This window comes from Fundulus heteroclitus, chromosome 1 (assembly GCF_011125445.2).
Source record: "Fundulus heteroclitus isolate FHET01 chromosome 1, MU-UCD_Fhet_4.1, whole genome shotgun sequence".
In the NCBI taxonomy this organism is placed as follows: Eukaryota; Metazoa; Chordata; class Actinopteri; order Cyprinodontiformes; family Fundulidae; genus Fundulus; species Fundulus heteroclitus.
Genome location: NC_046361.1, coordinates 23,886,256 through 23,908,002, shown reverse-complemented (window position 1 = coordinate 23,908,002; position 21,747 = coordinate 23,886,256). Strand labels below are relative to the sequence as shown.

The window sequence follows — 21,747 nt, the reverse complement described above, 5'->3', positions numbered from 1 at the left end:
TATGGACTGCCTTGTTTGTATCATTTTTGGATTAGGATTTTTTACCTCTGTTTTGCCTTAATCTAATCATTAAATCCTGCTTGATCTCAAAACCTCTTTGTCTGGTCGAATTCTGGGTCTTCCTGTCTCTGAGCTTCATGACATTTAGTGCATCCATTCCTCCATACATCCATTATAAAAAAAGGCTAAAACGACTTAAAACTCTGGAAATCAGAGTGTAAATAAGTAGGGAATTTCAACATAGAAAAATGGTAGGAACCAAAATGTTAACAATAATACACAGCTATGAATGCTTGCTTACTGTTATAAACCACTATTACACTTAATAGTACTGAGTTATTGTCAATGGTGATAAATTACTCTTGAAATTAAAAAGCATTGTTGACACACAGCAGTCACACTGTTTGACCCACTTAAATGGTGACCAAATCAATGGACATACAGCACTAATTCACAGGTGCTCTCTCTTACAGCACCAGAGTCTGCTGTCTCTTAGCAGGTGGCGGTGGGCGATGGAGGGTGGGGGGATCACGAGGAGATAAAGCCACAATGACAGGCAGGGGAGAGCGACTACACGGAAATTGAATCGCTGAAGCGTCACATATACTTTAGGAAAAAAAAGAAGAGGGATGGGGAAAGACGGAGCACAGAGAGGAAAGACAGACAAAGAGGAGAGGCATGCTTAAGGAAGGCTAAAAGGAGTGCATGCCAGGCCTGACTGATTTGAATTTTAGTAATGAAAGCAGAAGGAAATTAGAGCAAGATGAAAAAAGAGAAAACTGAAGTCATGGAAGAATCGGTTGCATATTTATAGCTAACAACTCATTACCATTGAAAAACCAACACTGGAAATTAGAAAAATTGAGGTTAAGTTGAGTCTTGCTACCCAATACATATACCCAATATATATATATATATATATATATATATATATATATATATATATATATATATATATATATATATATATATATATATATATATATATATATATATATATATATATATATTGCTTTGACATATCGCTCTGTCCTATATTACTATTATCTGCCTTTGTGATAGAAGTGCACTACCCTATTCTTTCCTCAACTATACAATCAAACTTTACACTGTGCCCAAATTTTAACTTTATAAAGCTGAGTGATGTATAGCTTCAGCTATCTAGCATGCAGGCATGTATTTTGTGCCATCCTGTTTTCAGGTTTTAAAACTTTCCAGGGCTCCTGTCAAGGTGATAACAGCTTCAGGAGGGAAACCCAGACATGATTTTCTTCAATGACTCCTTTAGTCTTCCCAGGCTAAAAGGGACATAATGTATAGTCCATCCAGCAAGTTATGTGCATGCCCTGCTCTGTACATTTAAGATGGTGATCATAGTTTTGATAGCTTCTTTGTTTATCTTTCAGAGTTCTTGTGCATTTTTTCAATATTTGCAAGGCAAGGCAAGTTTATTTATAAAATACTGTTCAGTAACATGACGATTCAAAGTGCAACTCCAGTTGTCCTCTAGTGTCTGACCGAACTACTGTCAGTCACAAACTGATGATCTCCAAGCCACAGAAATGGCTATTTCATACCCCAGGAAACCAGGCCACCAAAAAACTTGGTGGATGATGGAGAAGGGAATCACAGAGACCAAACACAGGTACAAGCAGCACACATAAGAACAGTTTCCACAAACATCACCAATTGCATATGGCAGGGGATCAAATCTATGGCCAGATACAAAGACAGTTTAAGTGACACCAAAATCACAGAAAATACCCTTCCGGACACACTGAAGCCCTATAGTGACAGAAGACAGAAGAGGAGGAGCCATTTTGGCTGACTGAACACCTGGTCAGATCCACCCTGCAGAGAGTATAAAATGTATTCCCCATAAACCATATAAATAATCTTAGCAACCTCGGCTTGGACAGTTCACTGGGCAGGTGGATTCTGAATTTCCTCAGGAACAAACCCCAGGCCGCCTGGAAGGGTAAGCACACAATCTCAACCCAGAAGTGTGTCTTCAGCCCCATAAGTAAGTAAGCACCAGTAGCTCACTCACTTATGACTATTCTCCCATTCACTCCTCCAACACCATAGTCAAGTTTGATGACATGACCATTGTTGGGGCTTCCTTTCGTGTCTCTCCTGTTGTTTCTCTGTCTCTGTTTGAGTCTTCACCTCTCTCCTACTCTTTGTGTCAGATGTTTAGCTATTCGTCTGCCTCCTGAAAGCATTTCCTGTAGTTCTCAGCCCATGTCCTAGTCCTAGGCTACCAACAACTCATCTGCGTTTCTAGCAGATTTTCCACACTCAGCAACACACTGGCTAAAAAGCCAATCAGGCAGTTCCATAGAAACATTGCATTGAAGACACCAGCAACCATAGTGAAATGTTTGCCAGGGGCCAGACCAAGCAACATCAAAGCCCTAAGTGAAACTGATAGCTAAGGCTAAGCATAACCACAGCAAGATTGTTATCCATTCTGGCAATAATAACACCCTGTTGCATCAATCAGAGGTCACTAAAAGTAGTGTTTCTGCGGTGTGCAAGTTTGTCAAGACAATGTTGGACTTCCTATTTTTCTATGGTCACCTATCTGATGTAACTTGTGACAACATAACCATATGCAGTCATTCAACCACTTGTTGCATAGATGGTTTCCTAAATACTATGTGGGCTACATTGATAATTGGGGGAACATTTTGAGGAAAATCTGGTCTGGTCCAGAGAGACAGTATCCATCCCACTTTGGATGAAGCAACTATTAGTTTTAGAAATCTATCAAAATTAATTAGTTCTCTAAACTGCTGACAACCCACGATCCAGACTGGGAAGCAGACCTGTAGTTTAATATACCTCTTTACAGCTTCTGTACTGTTACCCACCCATTATAACATATAAACAATTAAATGTGGTTTCTTGAACATAAAATCTCTCTTTTCAGACTTGTCTTGATTTGTGATAATCAGATTGATTGATTTTTGTATCACAGAAACCTGGTTTTAAGAGGATTACATTAGAATAAATGATGATAAAAGGCCCTTACTCGAAATTTTTACATCAGTTGTCAGACTTCTTATATGATTTAGTATGAAACAACAATGACATTATTATTTTGGGGGATTTTAACGTTCATGTTAACACTGAAAGCCTAAATGTAGCGTTTATTACTATCTTTGAAGCACAACGTTAGGAAATTGGAGAGAAATGGCACTCTACACATCCAGATTAAGTAGCAATCATACTTAACTACAGTAGGAATTCTACTTAATCTGGAGAAATAGTTCACTGCTTTATAAAAAGACCCTTCACAAAGCTAAAACAGTGCATTTTTCATAATTAATAGAGGAGAATAATGTTTATTTTAACCACAGTTGACAAATTTACAGAGTCATAGCTCTGTTGAGCTATCCATTTCCTCAGCTTTCAGTGGTAATGAGTTATAGGGATTCTTTATAAATAAAATTGATTGTGGTACAGATGACATTATTGACATCCTTCTGAACAGAATTACTTCATCCTCGGTTAGTGAGTCAGCATTGGGGGTATCAGTAGGACCTGGTTTGTGCTTGGACCGTTTTGATCCAGTTGAGCTTTCTGAGTAGAAGGGTCTTGGTGTCTGCAAGCCTGATGTGGATTGTTTAATTGTTGTTCTGTCAACTCAACAGGTATGCTAGAGAGCTACTTTCTTTCTTACTTTATAGTTAGAGTCCCAAAGTCTCATATATTGATGTCAGTATTGAGGCATGCACCTAAGTATCCATAACTTATACTAAAAGCTTACACATTTTTTTTAACCATTAAAGAGAATAAATGCCCTAACAAAGCAACCTTAAAACATTTAAATGCTCTTCTACTATCTTTGCCCCTCTGACACACTTCTTGCTTTTTTCAGATCCTGTCCTTGGATCAGACTGTCAGAGAGAAATCCAATTTCTCCTAACAGCACCATGTTGTCCTGATAGGATCTATCACCTAAAGCAGAAGCTGCAGTCAGAGAGCTAGAGCACTGTGGACACCTTTTATAATACTGACTGACACACACACACACACACACACACACACACACACACACACACACACACACACACATCCTTGTTTAAAATACTTACCGAGGACCATGTCAGGAGTTCCACTGACTTCTATGGACTGACCCTAACCCCTAACCTAAACATAACCTTTGGGAGTATATGCCTAACCCTAAACCTCAGATAAACCTAACTGACACTTTGTTCCTAACCCTAACCCCTAGCCCAGAAAAAAACCAGGACCAAAAACAGCCCTTACTTTGCATCAAAGTCCTCGTTTTACGAATAAAATGCACCAAAAAAAAGAAATCTCACTCAGATGTACGTACAAGTAGACACAACACACACACAGATTCCTGAGAGATACCAAGGAAGGAATAAATGGACCAATTTTTAAAGTTAACTGTTTCATGTGAAGTAACAAAAATACTAATGGAGTACAGGGAAACACTCAGACTCTTTAAAAGCCAAAGGTAACGCTCAGTAGCAGGTAAACCCAAACTTTTTTACTGTGAAAATATTTCTGTGAGAGCACAATTATGTGTTTATTTCAAAACTGTTCAAAACAAAAACAAATCTTAACATGGAACAAGGCCAAATTCAAATGTTATTGCCAATCATCAGAAGAAAAAATGTTTTTCTTCGAACATCCATGATAAACCAACAAGCACAATTTAGAGGGCCACTAAACAATAGCATAGGAAATGAAAGTGGAGTTGGGGAAAATGTATAAGGGAACATTTATATCTCTATGAATGGTAAAAATATCCGTGTATTGTAATAAAAACACTACTGTGTTTATTTGTGAAGTTTACTACAAGTTTACATGTAAATTAACTATAAAGAGATCATACTTTAAGATCTAGAAATGTATTTACAATAAATACAGATTTAATAGTAACAGTTGTAAATATAGCAATCAGGACACCAACAGAATGTTAAGTACCAATAAAGATAAATTAACATAAAAAATATGTCTGACTGGCAGAAGCTCTGCCAAATGGTACTGAGTGAAAATCCAATCCAATCCAATCCACTTTATTTATATAGCACGGTTTAAACAAACACAGGGTTTCCAAAGTGCTGCACAAAGAGATAAAATAAATAAAAATAAGTAAAAGCGCTGGCCACTCAGAATAAGAATATACATGTATACAACGCTCTATGTGGTGTCAAAAGCCAAATAAAAGAGGTGTGTTTTAAGAAGAGTTTTAAAATGAGACAGAGAAGTTGCCTGTCTAATGTGCAGTGGCAACCCATTCCAAAGTTTTGGAGCTGCAACGGAAAACGCTCGAGAAGGAAGCAGGTTCAGTACCTTCATAGCCTGGGCTTTCTTGTGAAACATCTCTTCCATGTTCTTAGCCAGCCTTTTCACCAGTCGCAACCCATCAATCTCCTCCACTCTCACTGCCCGCTCAAACTCCTTGTATTTCTGAAAGAAAAACACAGTTATATTATTAGATCACATTTAATACAACAGCTAAATAATACAAATGATACATTTTCATTTCAGTTAAGTGTTGGCCGATGAAGAATGTTTCACTGTTCAGCAAATGTATATGTCTCCTAAATCTTGCTAATATCTTCACAGAACCTTGCTTTAAAAAAATCCAAACTAACCCTTTAATTCTTGTTTGCATCCCTGCAGAACATTTTGTAGCTACACATGAAGGATGTCCATGATGGTCCATTTAAATTTAACTCTGAAAGTACATAAGTCCATACAAAATTTACTATAAAATATTAATCTCTCACTGTCATCTGAATCCTTAATTTCAGTCTTGTCCAGCAGTTTCTAATAAGGTTATCATGAAAGAGAAATATTCACCTTCATTGCCATTTCAGTTCATACAGGAACCAACAAAGTGAGGCTAAAAATACATTTTACCTGCAGTGTTTAGGATTCAACTGCTGGCCTCACAGTCAGCTACTTGGACAACCGAACAAATGAAATGAATAATAACGAGAATTATTATTATGACTTTAATTTCCTTGTGTTAGAAATCACCCTTTTCATGATTCGTTACATCATGAAAAGGGTAAAACAAAATCATCAGATCAGATGGCTTTTCATTGCCTTCTGTAGCAAGCAAATGGACCAAATAGGTTAGTGCGTTTCCCAGTCATACAAAGCACCCAAAGGGTTTCTACTCTGCAAGTCATGTTCATTCTGCTGCTCTCACAGAATCATGTTGCTACGCCGATGCACAGATCTATAGACAACATAGGGCCTAGCCCAACGATCCATCCGACATGTAGTGAGGTCGAAGCTGAAATTGAACTCACAACTTTCCAGCTGTCAGAACATGCACATACAACATGTGTATTCAAAAGTGGTGGAAACAGAATTACAACACTGTTTACATACAATGTGATAAGTACTAGAGTGTTAAAATTACAATATCGGTAATTCTGAAGTGGAAAATAACTAGAGAAGTAGTTTCTTAAAACTAATCTAAATATAAATGAAATCAATCATCTAAACCAGGAATTATCTGCCAGTTTCAAGTTTTACTGCACAATGAGCACTGATGACACACCACTGCCCCCAGAATCTGCAGAACACATAATCACATAATTCAACTGTCCCGCTAACTCAACACCCATACCTACCACACACATACAGGGATCATCTAACTGAAGCAGTAAAAAAAAACAGCAAAGTAAAACATGTTTTAATATATTCAAAGCTGCAGGGAGCTATGTTTCAATCTTGTGGGTTTTAACATAAGTGTGCAACTATATTAAATTTTATGTACTTGCTAATATTACTCTTGACTCTAACCTAAATAAATGTTTTTAGAAGCTGATGAAATAAACAAAACACACAAAAAGCAGTGGGGAGAAATTTAAATTGATGTAGAAGACGAATTAAGGAAACCACATCACACAGTTAGCGAGTAGCTTTTATATCTAGATAATTGCTTAACAAATTTTAAAAATCCAGAATGTTTCCAAATTGAGGAGAGTGTTTGCTTACACCAAAACCTTGAATAAGGAAACATGTGTGTTATTGTAGCTGAATGTAAAAAAGTGATAACAGAGAGAATAAGAGAATACATTCTGCGATCTAAGTGAGTAGCACTTGAGAACACTTTTCTCTATGAAGGCAGTTAAACACGAAAAAGGAAGACAGAAACTCCAGTTTTGATCTTGGCTCGTTGTCAAAAAGTTTTAGTTTAAAGTATTAGTTTCATCTAAACCTTCAACTTGTATGTTAGTCCCAGTTTCAACCACATTATTCAAGGAAGTATTCCCTTTCATTCCCCCCATGCCCAAAGTTTTAGATATGGTTAATCTATTGCTACTAAATCAATATGAACCAAAGGATCAAGATGACTTAATAAATTACAGACCTACACCTAATTTTTCTTTCTTGTCTAAAATTCTTGAGAACTTTGTTGCTAATTAAGTATGTGAGCATTTAAACAGTTCAACCAATAAAGGAGCTAGTACTATCATTACCTTTTTACTTTTCTTTCACATTAAAAATACTCCTGCATCGGTGCTACTGTGTTATTTTGTGTGTGTGTCCTCTCTTCTCAAACTAGCTTGTGGCAGATGACGATTAACACATAGCCTGGTTTTGCAGAAGTTTCTGTCTGTTAAAGGGGAGTTTTCCTTTCCATTGTCGCTACATACATGCTCCGTATGAGGGATTACCGCAAAGTCAACAACACAATACAAGTAACTGTTCGCTATCGCTACATGCTAATCCAGGAGGAGTGAATTGCTGCAAATTGGTGCCTCAATAAAATACATTGAGTTTGCTCAGAAAAAAAAACATGTAACCAATTTGAATAATAAACTGTATCAAACTTTAAAGACTCTGTTCCCCTTTTAATTCCCTCAGTATCGCAGAAATGCCCAGTAGATCGCAACAATATTGTTTTGTCCCATTCACAAATTAACGCCTTTGTTGACGGTGTCACTTCCTCATTCTATTTTGCATTAGACAATGTAGCCCGCTTGAAAAAGAAGGTGATTATTCACAGGAAGTTGGCTCCCTGGTTTAATTTAGAGCTGCGTTCTTTGAAGCACAATGTAAGGAAATTGGAGAGAAAATTATGCTTTACACATCTAGAGGAATCCTACCTAATCTGGAAAAACAGTCTACCGTTGTATAAAAAGACCCTTCGCAAAGTAAGAGCAGCATTGTTTTCATCATTAATAGAGGAGAATAAAAATAACCCTAGGTTTCTCTTTAGTACAGTTGCCAAACTTACCCTGCCAAATGGTTTACTTAGAACGGTTTACTTAATGGATTTTCACTGTGTTTTTAAAAACACGTAAAGCTTACAGGATAGCTCCCGCTAGCTTCTTCAAAACTATGTCATGCTGATGTAATTCAAGTGTGTTTTTACAGTTATAACAAACGTTATCTCCACAAGGGTTTTATACATTGATGGGATATTGATGTTTGTGTTTTCCGGTCCACTCATTATGACCAAAATAAAGCCAGAGCTTTTTAAAATTAGCGCAGAATGTCTGCTAGCCTATTGTTATTAGCTACCGGATAACAGAGTCTCTAAAAGTAGAATGGGAGGCAGATCCTTTAGCTATCAGGCTCTTCTCCTGTGGAACCAACTCCCAGTATTGGTGCATGAGGTAGACACCCTGTCTACTTTTAAGACTAGGCTTCAAACATTCCTTTTGACAAAGCTTATAGTTAGAGTGATATAGTTTACCCTGAGCTATCTCTGTAGTTATGCTGCTATAGGCTTAGGCTGCTGGAAGACATCAGGGTCTACTTTCTGGCTTTGTTGAGTTCTCCTACTGTTCTCCAATTTGCATTGTTTGTTGTTATTTCAACTTTTAACTTTTTGTTCTCTATAATTTTTTTCCTTCATAGGTCTGGCGTTCTGTTAGCTGTGACATCATCCAGGGCAGAGAGATCATCCGCTATTACAATATAACAGAGAAATGATTTCTGGATCAATGTGTGCTTCTGTAATTTTGTGTCTCTGCTCTGTCTTCTCTAACCCCCAGTCGGTCTGGGCAAATGACGTTGACACTAAGCCTGGTTCTGCTGAAGGTTTTCCTTCCTGTTAAAGGTGAGTTTTACACTCCACTGTGGCTTCATGCATGCTCAGTATGAGGGATTGCTGCAATGCCATCGACAATGCAGACGACTGTCCTGTGGCTCTATGCTCTTTCATGAGGAGTGAATGCTGCTTGTCAAAACTTGATGGAATCTACTGGGTTTCCTTGGATAGGAAACTTTTTGACCAACCTGCATGATTTGATTGAATTTGACTTTGTAAAGTGCCTTGAGATGGCATGTGTTGTGAATTGGCGCTATATATATAAAATTGATTTGAATTTAATTGAAATGATATATGCCTTTAAACAATTTAAGAAAACTCAGATGATGTTGCCATGTCTTTGGAAGCTTCTGACAAGTTTATTGACAACATTTGAGTTAATTTGAAACAGACTTTTGGATGTTTTAAAGGTATACCTAAAACACTCTGCCAATTTGGGTAACATAATAGGGAAGTCAAAAGAAATCAGCCAAGATATCAAGAAGAGAACTGTGGACTTACACAGTTTCGTAAATGAATGAAGGTGCCATGTTAATATGTTCAACCAATAGCACTCAAGTTTGAACACTGTGGGGCTGTCCAGCCATCATAATGGTCAGGAAGGTGATGGGTTCTGTGTCCCAGAGATAAAAGTGTTTGGTCTGAAATATGCATATCAAGCCAAGAATAAAAGCAAAAGACCATGTAAAGATACTGGCTGTAGATGGTAAGAGTGTGTCATTATCCACAGTGAAACGAGTACTATACAGACATGGGCTGAAAGACTACTCTTCCAGGAAGAAGCCATTACTCCAAAAGAAACACAAAATGCAAGATTACAGTTTGCAAATGCATTCAGGGACAGGGAAATTCATTTCTGGAGACATGTCCTGTGGTCTGACACAACTAAAATTGAACTGTATTGCCATAATGACCATTTTTACATTTGGAGGAAGAAGGGGAAAGCTTTTAAGCCCGAGAACACCATCCCAACTGTGAAATACAGAGGTGAAAGTATCATGTTGTTGGGTTGTTTTGCTGTATGAGGGACTGGTGCACTTCACAGAATAGATGGCATCATTAGAAAAGAACATTATGTGGAAATTTGAAGCAACCTCTCAAGACATCTCCAAGAAAGTTAAAGCGTGGGCACAAATAGGTCTTCCAAATGGACAATGACTAGAAGCATACAGCTAAACTGGTCAAAAAGAGACTGAAGGATAACAAAGTCAATGTTTTTGAGTGGCCATCACAAAGCCATAATTTCTATCCTATTGAAAACGTATCTGCAGAGTTGAAAAAGATGTCTGCAAACAAGGTAGCCTTCACATTTGGCTCAGTTACATCAGCCTTGTCAGAAGGAATGGGCCAAAGTTACAGCTGGGTTTGGTGAGAAGCTTGTGACCCAAGTCATACAGCTTAGGTGAGGCGAGGGTACCAAATATTATCAAAAATGTATGTAAACCCCTGACCTTCAAGAAAGTAATAAAAGAATGTCAATGATCATTATTCTGACATTTAAAAAGTATATATTTTTTGGGCGTGCTTCGGTGGCACAGTGGTTAGCGCGCACGACCCATGTACGGAGGCCTTAGTCTCGACACAGCCGACCCACGTTCGACTCTGACCTGTGGTCCTTTGCTGCATGTCTCTCCCTCCCTCTCGTACCCCCTTTTCTGTCATCCCACTATATGAAAAATGTGCCGTATAAAAAAAGAAAATATAATTTTGGTAATCCTAACAGACCTAAGACAGGAAAGGTTTATTCAAGTTTCAGGTCGAACAGTGAGAAAAAGAAACATGTATGTGTGTTTTTTATATTATGTATGTAAACTTCTGGTTCCAACTGTATATAAAGGCCAAAAGAAAGATTAAAAAAGGAAAACTGCAAACCAAAGGCAATACTATTTAAACAACCTACGCAGTCTCAAGTTGTAGACTCTCTCACACCAATCTTACTACTTCCTTCATCAGCACTGCTAATTAATTGCTGCCTCAAATAATCTGGGCTGTGGCCAATCAAAGTGACTGGCTGATGACTCAGATGCCAAATCACAGCGACCATAACGGTAGGAAAACTAAAACGTTAATCCCGCTGGCTGACTGAGAGCTACTGTATGACACAGAGATGAGAAATCCAGGTTTTAAAGCAATCCTGCTTTCTGGCTCACTGTAGAAGGCCGTTAAAGCTGACAGTTTAGCAGCGGTTCAAACATGAACTGGTCTGACAGGTTTCTTCACCAATTTTCTTAGTCCATTTTCTCCCTCCCAAGGGCTTATTCTTTTTAGGATTTCCTGCTTCACAGTTTCTTCTCTATTCCTGTTCCCTGGTCCCACTTCTTTTTTTCTTTTTTCTTTTTTTTTTTACTAATTTTAAAAAGGAATAACATTACAGGTCTGATTGCAACTAATATTATTTTGTTTTTTAAAGACGTATTTTCTGATGAAACCAATACAGTTTAGTCAATAAACTGACAGCTATCACACACAGACCTAAAGAGAGCATAGATTTTCTGCAGTCAGCCGGAAGTGTTCATGTGTTTGTCATTGTGTTGCCTTGGTCTATGAGACACTAACAGGATTCCTCTGACCACACGCTGTCTACAGGACTATGTTTAGTCAAGCTGACCAGAGCAGACCAGGCCCAATTAGCCGGAAGCTACCCTCTTCACTTCAAATCATCATCAAAGAAAAGCCAACTGACATACCTCCAACAACATTCAACAACCTTTTGCTAGCATAAGGCAAAAGAAAACATTCCCACTGACCTGAATTGGCAAAACAAACAAAACAACTATCAGTTAAAATTATCAGAAAATTTATGAGTGGGAATTGGTCTATCGTAATGAATATCTGCCATGCTTAAACAGAGAACCATCCCTGCAGCATAACAATTGCTGCTAACACATGATGTGTGTCCTGTGGTCCTTCTGTGGTAAAAACCTTAATTACACCTGAGAACACAAGTCTAATGTCTCATTCGCTACAGAATACTTGTAATACAGCAGTGGTGCCACAGTGGTCTTGGACACTAGTCTGACTTTGTCGCAACAAATCTACAAAGTTTTAACAAGAGATTTCATGGCTGTACATCAAAAATAACAATCATACATAGACTGATGATCAAAGCACAAGTTTCATGTATGATTTATAAAACAGTCTGTATACTGCTTTTATCCAGCATAAAAAAACAGGTGTGTGGCAGCTGGAAACACTCAAAAATGGACCAAATCCCTATTAATTCAAAGATTCGGTGGCCTTATCCACATAATTTGAGACATGAATGAATGATGATGGTGATAACTAGAAATTTGATAGTGACAGCACCACATCAGAGGACAATTGGAATGTTACAGACACAAACAAACAAAATCTGAAATGTACAATCAAAGACCTGGTTTAGGATATCCATGTCTCCTTTGTTCAGATACAATTGATTAATTCTAAAACAAATGAGAAAATGACAACAAGCCCTTTTTTTGTATGCATGTTTGACACATGAGAGACAGAGACTTTTTCTTGCTGTCTCTCATTTAAATACATACACATACATCCACTTGCAAAAATAGCACTTCTAAGCATTTGCATTTATTTTTGACTCAATAATTAAAGAATGATTCAAAGCACATAAATACATTAATTGTAACCCATAATGAAAATCTCATATAATTCAAGCACAATTGTAATGGAAAAAGAGTGAAAATGAAAGAGGATTATTGCATTTTTATTAAAAGGACACTGGCTGTCTTCCATTCTTATTTGAGGAAGTGAAACATTAATATAATCAAGGGAAGGACAGACATAGAAGCATGTGGCAAGAAGCTATGTGCATATGAATGATGAGTTTAATGACATGTCTCTTCGAGACTGGTTTATTTGTGTTTCATTCACAAAAAGGAACTTTGTTTTGTTTGCAAATGCTTGCTTTTCAGCCACTAAAAAGAGAAGCGTAACGTTCAAAGCTGAACGTGATTCTGTCTCTGCTGCTGGCTGCTTACATCACATTGTCGGCAGATTCGCGAAACCCCTTTGTGGGAGTAGACCTTCCAGCGGTCCTTGACTGCCTTCAAGTGTTGATTCCTGCCTATTTGCTTTGCAACTTGTCGGACTCTCTTGTTGGTCTTTGGGTTCTGGACATCGACCTGTGCAGGTTACCTGACTCTGTCTCTCAGCCTAGCCCTTATCTGCCTCTCTGATCACTCTGTGGTTAATGACAGGAGCTCGTTCACTTTCGCAGATGTGATTAAAATGTGTTCGGATTAAAAGGAAAGAAAGTATTCCGGATGAACCATTTATGTGGGCTGAAAATAAAATAATCCGACCATGATGTGCGTTTACTCGCACCAAGCTTTATTCAAAATAAAAACTCTGACATTAACAGAGTTGATGATTTCCATAAAACAACAGTAGAAGTACAAGCGCAGAGGTGCATTGGTTCTGGTGCGGGTCCATTTTGTTGCAAAAAAGCCCTTATGTGCAGCGGTATTTCATTTAAAATTACAAAAGGATTTTGTGGCTCCCAGTGTTTTCTTTACTGTCTGAAATGGGTCCAAATGGCTCTTTCAGTGGTAAAGGTTGCCGACCCCTGATCTAGACCTTGGACTGCATCCTGGACAAAGCCTGCTGGATTTCCCCCCTGTTCTCTCTGCCAGTCCCTGCATTACTGTGCATGACCCTGGACTGTCATGGGACCTCCTCTCCAGCAGCACAATGTGATTGGGACCCAGCTTCTGTGTGTGAAGGACTGACTAAGATCCTCCTCGGACCACTTATTGGATTCTGTGCAACTCTCTGGATTCAAGAAAGGTTAGTGGCTTTTATACAGTGTTACACAATCACCACTGTTGAACCTAAAGCCACAAACCTGTCCCGCTCCCTTTCAGTGGTTCCCGAGTCCATTCCAGGAGTTTCCCTCACCAGCTACACCTGCTATTTAAATAAATATTTTAAAACTGCTCTTTGTGTTTGACTGAATTACCGGCTCCTTACCACAATTCATAACAGTAGAATCTGCCCAAAACATGGAACCGTTGCCGGCACAAAAGTGGGGTTCAGGTGTAGACCGTGCTACAGACTCAGGTTACAGATTTGCATGAATGAACGGATTAACCTGTGGCACAACGTAACCATCTCTGCTGCTAATCCTGCCAGTACCTCTACTGCTGCCTGCGATGCTTCTCTGACTCCCACATCACTCCTTGAACCCAGACAAATTCCACTTGAAGTTTTCAAAGGGGAATCTGATCAGTGTCGCTCCTTCCTCACTCAGTGCGAGATCCAGTTTGAGTTGCAGCCCTCTTTATTTCCTTCAGAATGCTCCAAAGTGGCATATGTCATCTCTCTGCTGTCAGGTAAAGCCAAGTCTTGAGGAACTGCTGAGTGGTAACGTGACCCCTGCAGTTGCAGTTCCTTTAGGGCTTTTTCTAAAAAAAAAAACTGATCCGTGTATTTAATCCAGTGCTCCCGGGTCATGAAGTTGCAAGAGCTTTGTTTGCCATCCGCCAGAAAGGCTAACCGGTAACCAGTTACATTGTGGATTTTCACACAATTACAGCCTAGAGCAAGTGGAATGAGGAAGCTCTGATGGATGTGTTTTTGGAGAGATTGGATTAAAGAATAAAAGCTGAACTAACGACTCGTGATTTACCTGTTTCTCTTAATAAGTTGGACGAATTGGCTGCTCGAGTGGATCTATGGCTGTCTGAGAGGCACAGGGAAAGGAGTTTCAGAACAAAAAGATATTCCACCCCTGGAAGATCTGTTAAAATCCCGTTTTCTTCTTCCAGCATCAAGGAAACAGTAGAAGAAGTTTCTATGGAGGAACCCATGCAGCTGGGTTGTAGTCGGCTATCTTATGAAAAGCGTGAATGCCGTGAGATGTTTCAGCTGTGTATTTACTGCGGTGGAAAAGGACATTACATTATCACCCGTCCATTAAAAGAGCAGGCTTAGTAGTAAGTAGGAGGCTACTAGTGAGTCAATGTCTTCACAAGTCCTCCTCAAATGATTCTACCCTCGCAGCTACGATTCTAGTGAATGTTCTTTTCCTGCCTCAGTGTTCATCGACTCTGGCGCTGACACCAAATTTATTGATGAGGCTTTTGTCCTTAGTTTGGGCATTCAGCTGGTCCCTGCTGACACTAACCGTAAGGTCCTACCCTTAATTGGTCAGGTGCGTAATCATTTGTTTTCTCAGACGGTTCCAGTTCATTAGAATCTTGAGGTTAATTATCATGAAAAGGTTGTTTTCATTGTCATCAAATCTCCACATTTACCTGTAGTCGTAGGGCAACCTGGTTGAAGAAGCACAATCCCTACATAGACTGGATAACTAGAGAGATTCTAGGTTGGTCTCAGGATTGCCTTGCTGCATGTCTCACTGAAGCAGAAGTTGGGATTGTGCTGGAGGCTGGCATGGAGGAGACTTATCTAGATCTTTCCAGGGTTCCTGATGTTTATTTGGTTCTTAAAGAGGTGTTTAATAAACACAAAGCCACCTCTTTACCTCCACGTCGGCCTTACAATTGTGCTATTGACTTACTCCCTGGTACCATACCTCCCAGAGGGCGATTGTTTGCGTTGGTAGTCCCTGAGATGAATGCTATGAAGAAATATGTGGATGAGTCATTACGAGCTGGTATTAACCGCCCTGCCTCCTCACCTGCTGGCGCTGGGTTTTTCTTTGTAGGGAAGAAGGGTGACTCTCTCCGACCTTGCATTGATTACCAGGGTCTTAACTCCATTACCATTAAAAATCATTACCCTTTACCCCCTATGGCCACAGCCTTTGATCTTATCCAGGGAGCTTGAATATTCACTTAATGTGATCTCAGAAACGCCTATCATCTTGTGTCCATTCGAGAAGGTGATTAATGAAAAACAGCATTCCACACCCCTACTGGACACTACAAATATCTGGTCAGGCTGTTTGGTGGTCAGGCTTACTAACGCACCAGCAGTACTAACGCACCAGCAGTTTTCCAAGCCCTGGTGAATGATGCGCTTTGTGATATGATTGGTCAATGCGTCTATGGTTACCTTGATGATATTCTCCAAAGACATCAAGTCTCACCAGCAACATGTCCACTCTGTAGTTCTGTGTCTTCTCTAAAATAATCTGTTAAGGCAGAGAAGTGTGAATTCTACCAAACATCTACCTCCTTCCTTGGTTTTGTCATCTCACCTAATAGAATCCCTATAGATCCTGCCAAGATTACTGCAATTCAAGACTGGCCCACTCCATCAGATCACAGACAACTCCAGAGGTTCCTTGGGTCCGCCAATTTCTATTGACGGTTCATCAGCATAAGCAACTCAAGACTGTTCACTTCTGCTCACTTTCTCAACTTGCCAGATACTTCCAAACCATTCATTGTGGAGGTTGATGCTTCCAACATCGGAGCTGCCATTTTCAGTGAAAGAGGTGAGGATAATAAAGTTCACCCTTGTGCCCTTTTCTCCAGATCTTTGTCTTCTGCAGAACATAATTATGATGTTGGTGACCGAGAACTTCTAGCAATGAAACTTGCATAGGAGGAATGGCATCACTGGCCAGAGGTTTGCAAGATTGACAAATTAATCACTGGTGCCCTGTGCTCTTCATAGATCAAAGCAGGTTCACACTGCACACATGTGACAGTCTGGAGATCCTGTGAAGAATGTTCTGCTGTCTGCAACATCTTCCTGCATGACCGGTTTGGCAGTGGGGAAGTAATGGTGTGGCATTTCTTTGGGGGGCTGTACAGCCCTCCATGTGCTCACCAGAGGTAGCCTGACTGCCAGTAGGTACAGAGCTGAAATCCTCAGACCCATTGTGAGACCATATGCTGGTGTGGTTGGCCCTGGGTTCCTCCCAATGCATGAAAATGCTAGACCTCATGGGTCTGGAGTGTGCACCACAAATTGTGCAGGAATTGGCTGATGTGTTAGTCCAGGTCTGGGAGGAGATCCCTCAGGAGACCATCCTCCACCTCATCAGGAGGATGCCCAGGCATTGTAGGGAGGACATGCAGGCACGTGGAGGCCACACATGCTACTAAGCCTCATTTTGACTTGTTTTAATGACATTACATCAAAATTGGATCTGCCTGTAGTTTGTTTTTTTTTCACTTTAATTGAGTGTGGCTCCAAATCCAGACCTCCATGGTTTAATGAATTTGACTTCCATTGATCATTTTTATTTGTTTTTGTCAGCACATTCAACTACGTAAAGGACAAAGTATTTAATAACAATATTTCATTCAGATCTAAGATGTGTTGTTTTAGTGTTGCCTTCATTATTTTTTGAGCAGTTGTATTTTAAAACCACTCTGTCTGACTGAATTACCGGGTCCTAATCACGATTGATAAGAAGTGAGGTTTGATAGAACAAAACTGCAGTAAATGTAAGAGTGTCTCTGTGTGAGCATTGGCAAAAAAATTAAAGGACAAGGACTCAAGTTAAACCATTTACCCAGCTCTCAGATGTACTTAAAAGAACCTAACATGACAATATGAGAAGGCTACATGTAGCCTATGCCAAGAATCAGACCTTCTTCCAGGGAAAGAATATTCAGAGGAAACTGATCAACCAATCATAAGCAGATGTTTAAATTTTAAAACTGTGATAGTCTTCTCTATTGTCCCATAATATAGGCAATACATTGATAATGTCATAACAATCTTATGCAAGGGCTGATTCGTCTTTTTTTTATTTTTGTAACATCTAATCAGTCTATTGAACAAAAGGCTTGTTCACTTTCAAGGTTTAAAAAATTTATAATTAAAATTCATATTACATCTAACTATGGCTAACTTTAGAGCTTTCTGCATTCCTACATTTTCAAAATGAGGTGATCTACTTACATGAAACTTTTTCACTCTAATGAGGGGGGGAATGAGAAACCTAGCAGGTGATATTTTAAAAACACCCTGTCAATGCCACAATCTTCTGATATTTTGAGCTCCCTGGGCACAATGTGCTAAAGCAAAATGTTGTTTTGAATAGGTCCATCGTCTTCTGAAGAAATTTTGAGGGGATCTGTTGAAAATCAGTTCTTGAGTCATGGGTCACTTGTTTCTATTACACACTTTAAAAAGTTTTTGTTATAATCCTTTAAATGTAAATGTAAGCTTTTTTATGGATTGTCATTTACTATATTTACACTACACCATCATAGTTATCAGAAAGAAATACCAATTGTAATTTAAACTAAGTAAAGAGTAGGTCTAAAAGAAATGATTAAACAGTCTAAACACCAGTTATTATTTTTCCAATAAGAATTTAATGAAATCATAAAAAACTCATAGAGCTTGCAAAATTGTTTGATTAAACCCAGTATAGAAATCTGTAACAAGTAGATGATTTTTTTTTTCTCTGAAAACAATCACTGGTTTGTTTCAGGTGCATGTCTTCTTTAATTCAAACTCCATCCTTTGAAATTTATATTTTTAAGCATTTTGAGGAAAAGCAACGTCTTGCAGTTTCCCGATTTAATACGAAGGGGCACCGATTCCCCAAAGCCATGTTTGTAATTAAACCGAACACGACTCATGGAGGAGGAGACGGCAGGGGGTGGATAGACAAGTGGAACTGAAGTAAGGGGAGGAAAAGAGAAGAGGCAGGACCTCAGGGTGTCAGGTGCTTGAAGTTAATTCTGTTTCCTGCCACAAAGTCAGTGGGTCAGTACAGCAACTGTCTCTGTTTGTGTGCAGAAATCCGGATAGAATATAGGGTGTCTGAAATCTGACTGATGTTGAATTGTGCTTTCTTTGAGAGAGAGTTTTTATATCTGTGGGTCCGGAATAGAAGTGTCAACCAAATTCCACGGCAGGAAATCACTATCACATCACAGAATATCTGTGAAACATCAGAACCCCCACCCCTTTCCCTGCCCTGTATTTGAGCAAACAAATTGTTTCCTCAAAAGAAAAGTGCTGGCCGGAGATGAAGTGGAACAATTAATTTCATGCTTGTCCTCTTTGTCTCAAAAGCAAGCTGCTCTGAGTCATGTGTCTTTAAGCATAGAAAAGCTTCTCACATGTTGTAAAACACACACTGCTAAATGTAAATAAAGCTAATCAAATATAAGAACAAGTCATTATTTAAAATGTCAAGAATCATGGATTTTTTTTTGTTTTGCCTGACTGACCACACCCCATCAATGCCTTATGCACCAAAAAACTATTTATCAGTGGTGATAAATGAAGAAATATTTTTTGAGTCAATAAATTTAATGAATGCTGTGTGGAAAAGGGAGATCATTGGAAACAGGTTGCCACAAGGAGCCAGGTGGGAAGGTTTTCATTGCAGAAAGTTTACAGCCTTTTAATACATACAAATGCAGCTTAAGCGAAAATTCAGACTGAAGAAACTCTATTGCCTACCTCCATCAATCAGGGACTCATCCGCCTCCGACACAAGCCAATCAGCTTTGAACTGCTCCTCCTCGAAGCCAATCAGCATCCTGGGTTCATCTTAAAAAGAACTCCACATCCTCATCTCGGCCTTCTCCTCAGCGAGCAAGCAGTGGCTGCGCGTGTCCGGTTTGGACTCTGTCGACCGGTTTCAACCCACCTCCATCCCCTTCTCCACCATCGTACCAAGCTCCGCCTGGCTTTCCTACAGTCCTCCTTCAACCTCGTCCCTATCAGAGTGTAATTCATCCCAGACTCTTATGGAATTCCCAGTCACTCCTTAAAACGGTCCGGCAGAAGACCGCCATGCTGAGCCTGGTTCTGCCAGAGGTTTCTTCCCAAGGGGGAGTTTTTTCTCTCCACAGTCGCTTCATGCTTGCTCATCATGGACAGTTCATGCAAACCTGTGTTTATCAAGTTGGACATCTAGCTCAAACAGATCATCATATGGACTGAACAAACTTTGCTTATCTCCACTCCACCACCAGTTTCAGACCCGGGGGGAAATATCCCTATTCTCATACGCCTGCTAATGCATATTCAAGTATAATTCAGCGTGAATTTTTCCTGCCGAGGTCTGAGCGCCAAACTCTTAAAATATTTTATCAATAAAATTCTTCTAATTGCCTTTTCTTTCTGTGTGAGTTTTTCAGATTGAAATTCATATCAACACACCAACGTACTCCGGTCAGTGAAATAATACATAATTGGACCATGTGTCAGGCTTCATAAGGACATTACAACCTTTCCTTTGATTGGTTATTGTTCTGTTATGGCCAGAAGAATGCAGCTTGCTAAATTGTGATTTAAAAGTCTCAGATTATCATCTCTGCTACAAATGTGGTATTGATAAAAGGAAATCTGGACAGGCTGATGGAGACATAAAATATTTCAGTTAAAACTGCACTAACATTTCTTCATTAGATTCAGAATGTCATGCTATATCAATGTCCACACATCAAGAGTCTTCCTCTAAATTAAGTCAGACTAGAATGGATCTGCTGGTTCTGTTGCATTTGTGGATTTTCTGTAGGTACATGTGTTTGTTTTCAAAGTCTAAAAACATGCAGGTTAAGTTGGATCGAAAAACACTGTTTGGAGTGAATTTTTGTATCTGCATATTTAGTTACCACTATGCTGGCCTTGTGATAGTCTTAGGGTGTACCCAATCAGTCAGATTGACGTCAGCCCACTTAGGACCATGAATGGAATCAAGGAGGTCCAAAAAGGTGAGTATGCCCCCCCTTCACTTCGCAGTAACACAGTGCTAGGCTCTCTACAAACTAAAATAATTCCCTCAGAATTAAGACAACCAGGATGCTGGTATTTTCTTTTAGCATTTGACAAATAAGTCATTTTCTGCATCCTCCAGATGCTCTCCTGTGGCCTCACCATGTTTTGTACATCAGACAAATATTATGTTAAATATAAAATGTGCAGTAAAAACACATGATTATATAGAGCAACGTCAAAGGAGCAATAAGTAATGATGATAAGTAGTGTTTCAAATCGCAACAACACAAAACCTCCCACTTCATCCTCTTAAGAGAGTTTCACACAGGTTGCCAAGTCAAGAGAGGAGGACTTGGAGTTAGAAGCTAAATTCAAGACGTTGGCTGAAGACAATTCAGCCAAAGTAAGTTGTCATTGTTGAATAAACAGCTTGCCCACAGAAATGTGGAGAGCCAAAAAGGGCCAACAGCCTGCCACTGACAACAGCCTATGTCAATTCCTCAACGGTCCACTGCTGCTGTGAAACGTGGCCCAACAACTTCACTGGAATTTTACTTGCACAGCATAGGTCTAAATTGTTGTATTCCAGTGTTTCCTGTACATGTAATTGACTGTGGCGCACTGACACAGCAAAATAAAAGCAACCACACCTTCAGAATGAAGTTGTTGTTTTTTTTAAATATATGATACATCTATCTATCTATCTATCTATCTATCTATCTATCTATCTATCTATCTATCTATCTATCTATCTATCTATCTATCTATCTATATATCTATCTATCTATCTATCTATATCTATATCTATATCTATATATATATATATATATATATATATATATATATATATATATATATATATATATATACATATATATATATATATATATATAGAAAACTGTCAAAACAATTTCATGTACTCAGGTAGAATGTATAAAAAAAATTGTACCAGAATAAAATACCTGAAATGTAGGAAGTCTTTTAACATATGCTTGTACATATTTCTCTCTAGTTCAACAAAGGACAGACATACAAATTTATCACACCCAGTGAAAGCAAAGAATCTGAGATCAGCC

General features: G+C 39.0%; 1 protein-coding gene across 2 annotated transcripts in view; it reads right to left on the bottom strand.

The window, feature by feature from the left end:
* The window catches only part of cacna2d3a (calcium channel, voltage-dependent, alpha 2/delta subunit 3a), a 186,614-nt gene that overhangs the window by 147,411 nt on the left and 17,456 nt on the right, over nucleotides 1-21,747 (bottom strand). For both annotated transcript variants that reach the window (XM_036138420.1, XM_036138425.1), the window contains exon 3: nucleotides 5,335-5,451. In XM_036138420.1, coding sequence (XP_035994313.1) covers nucleotides 5,335-5,451 — 117 coding nt within the window. The remainder of the gene's footprint in view (nucleotides 1-5,334; nucleotides 5,452-21,747) is intronic.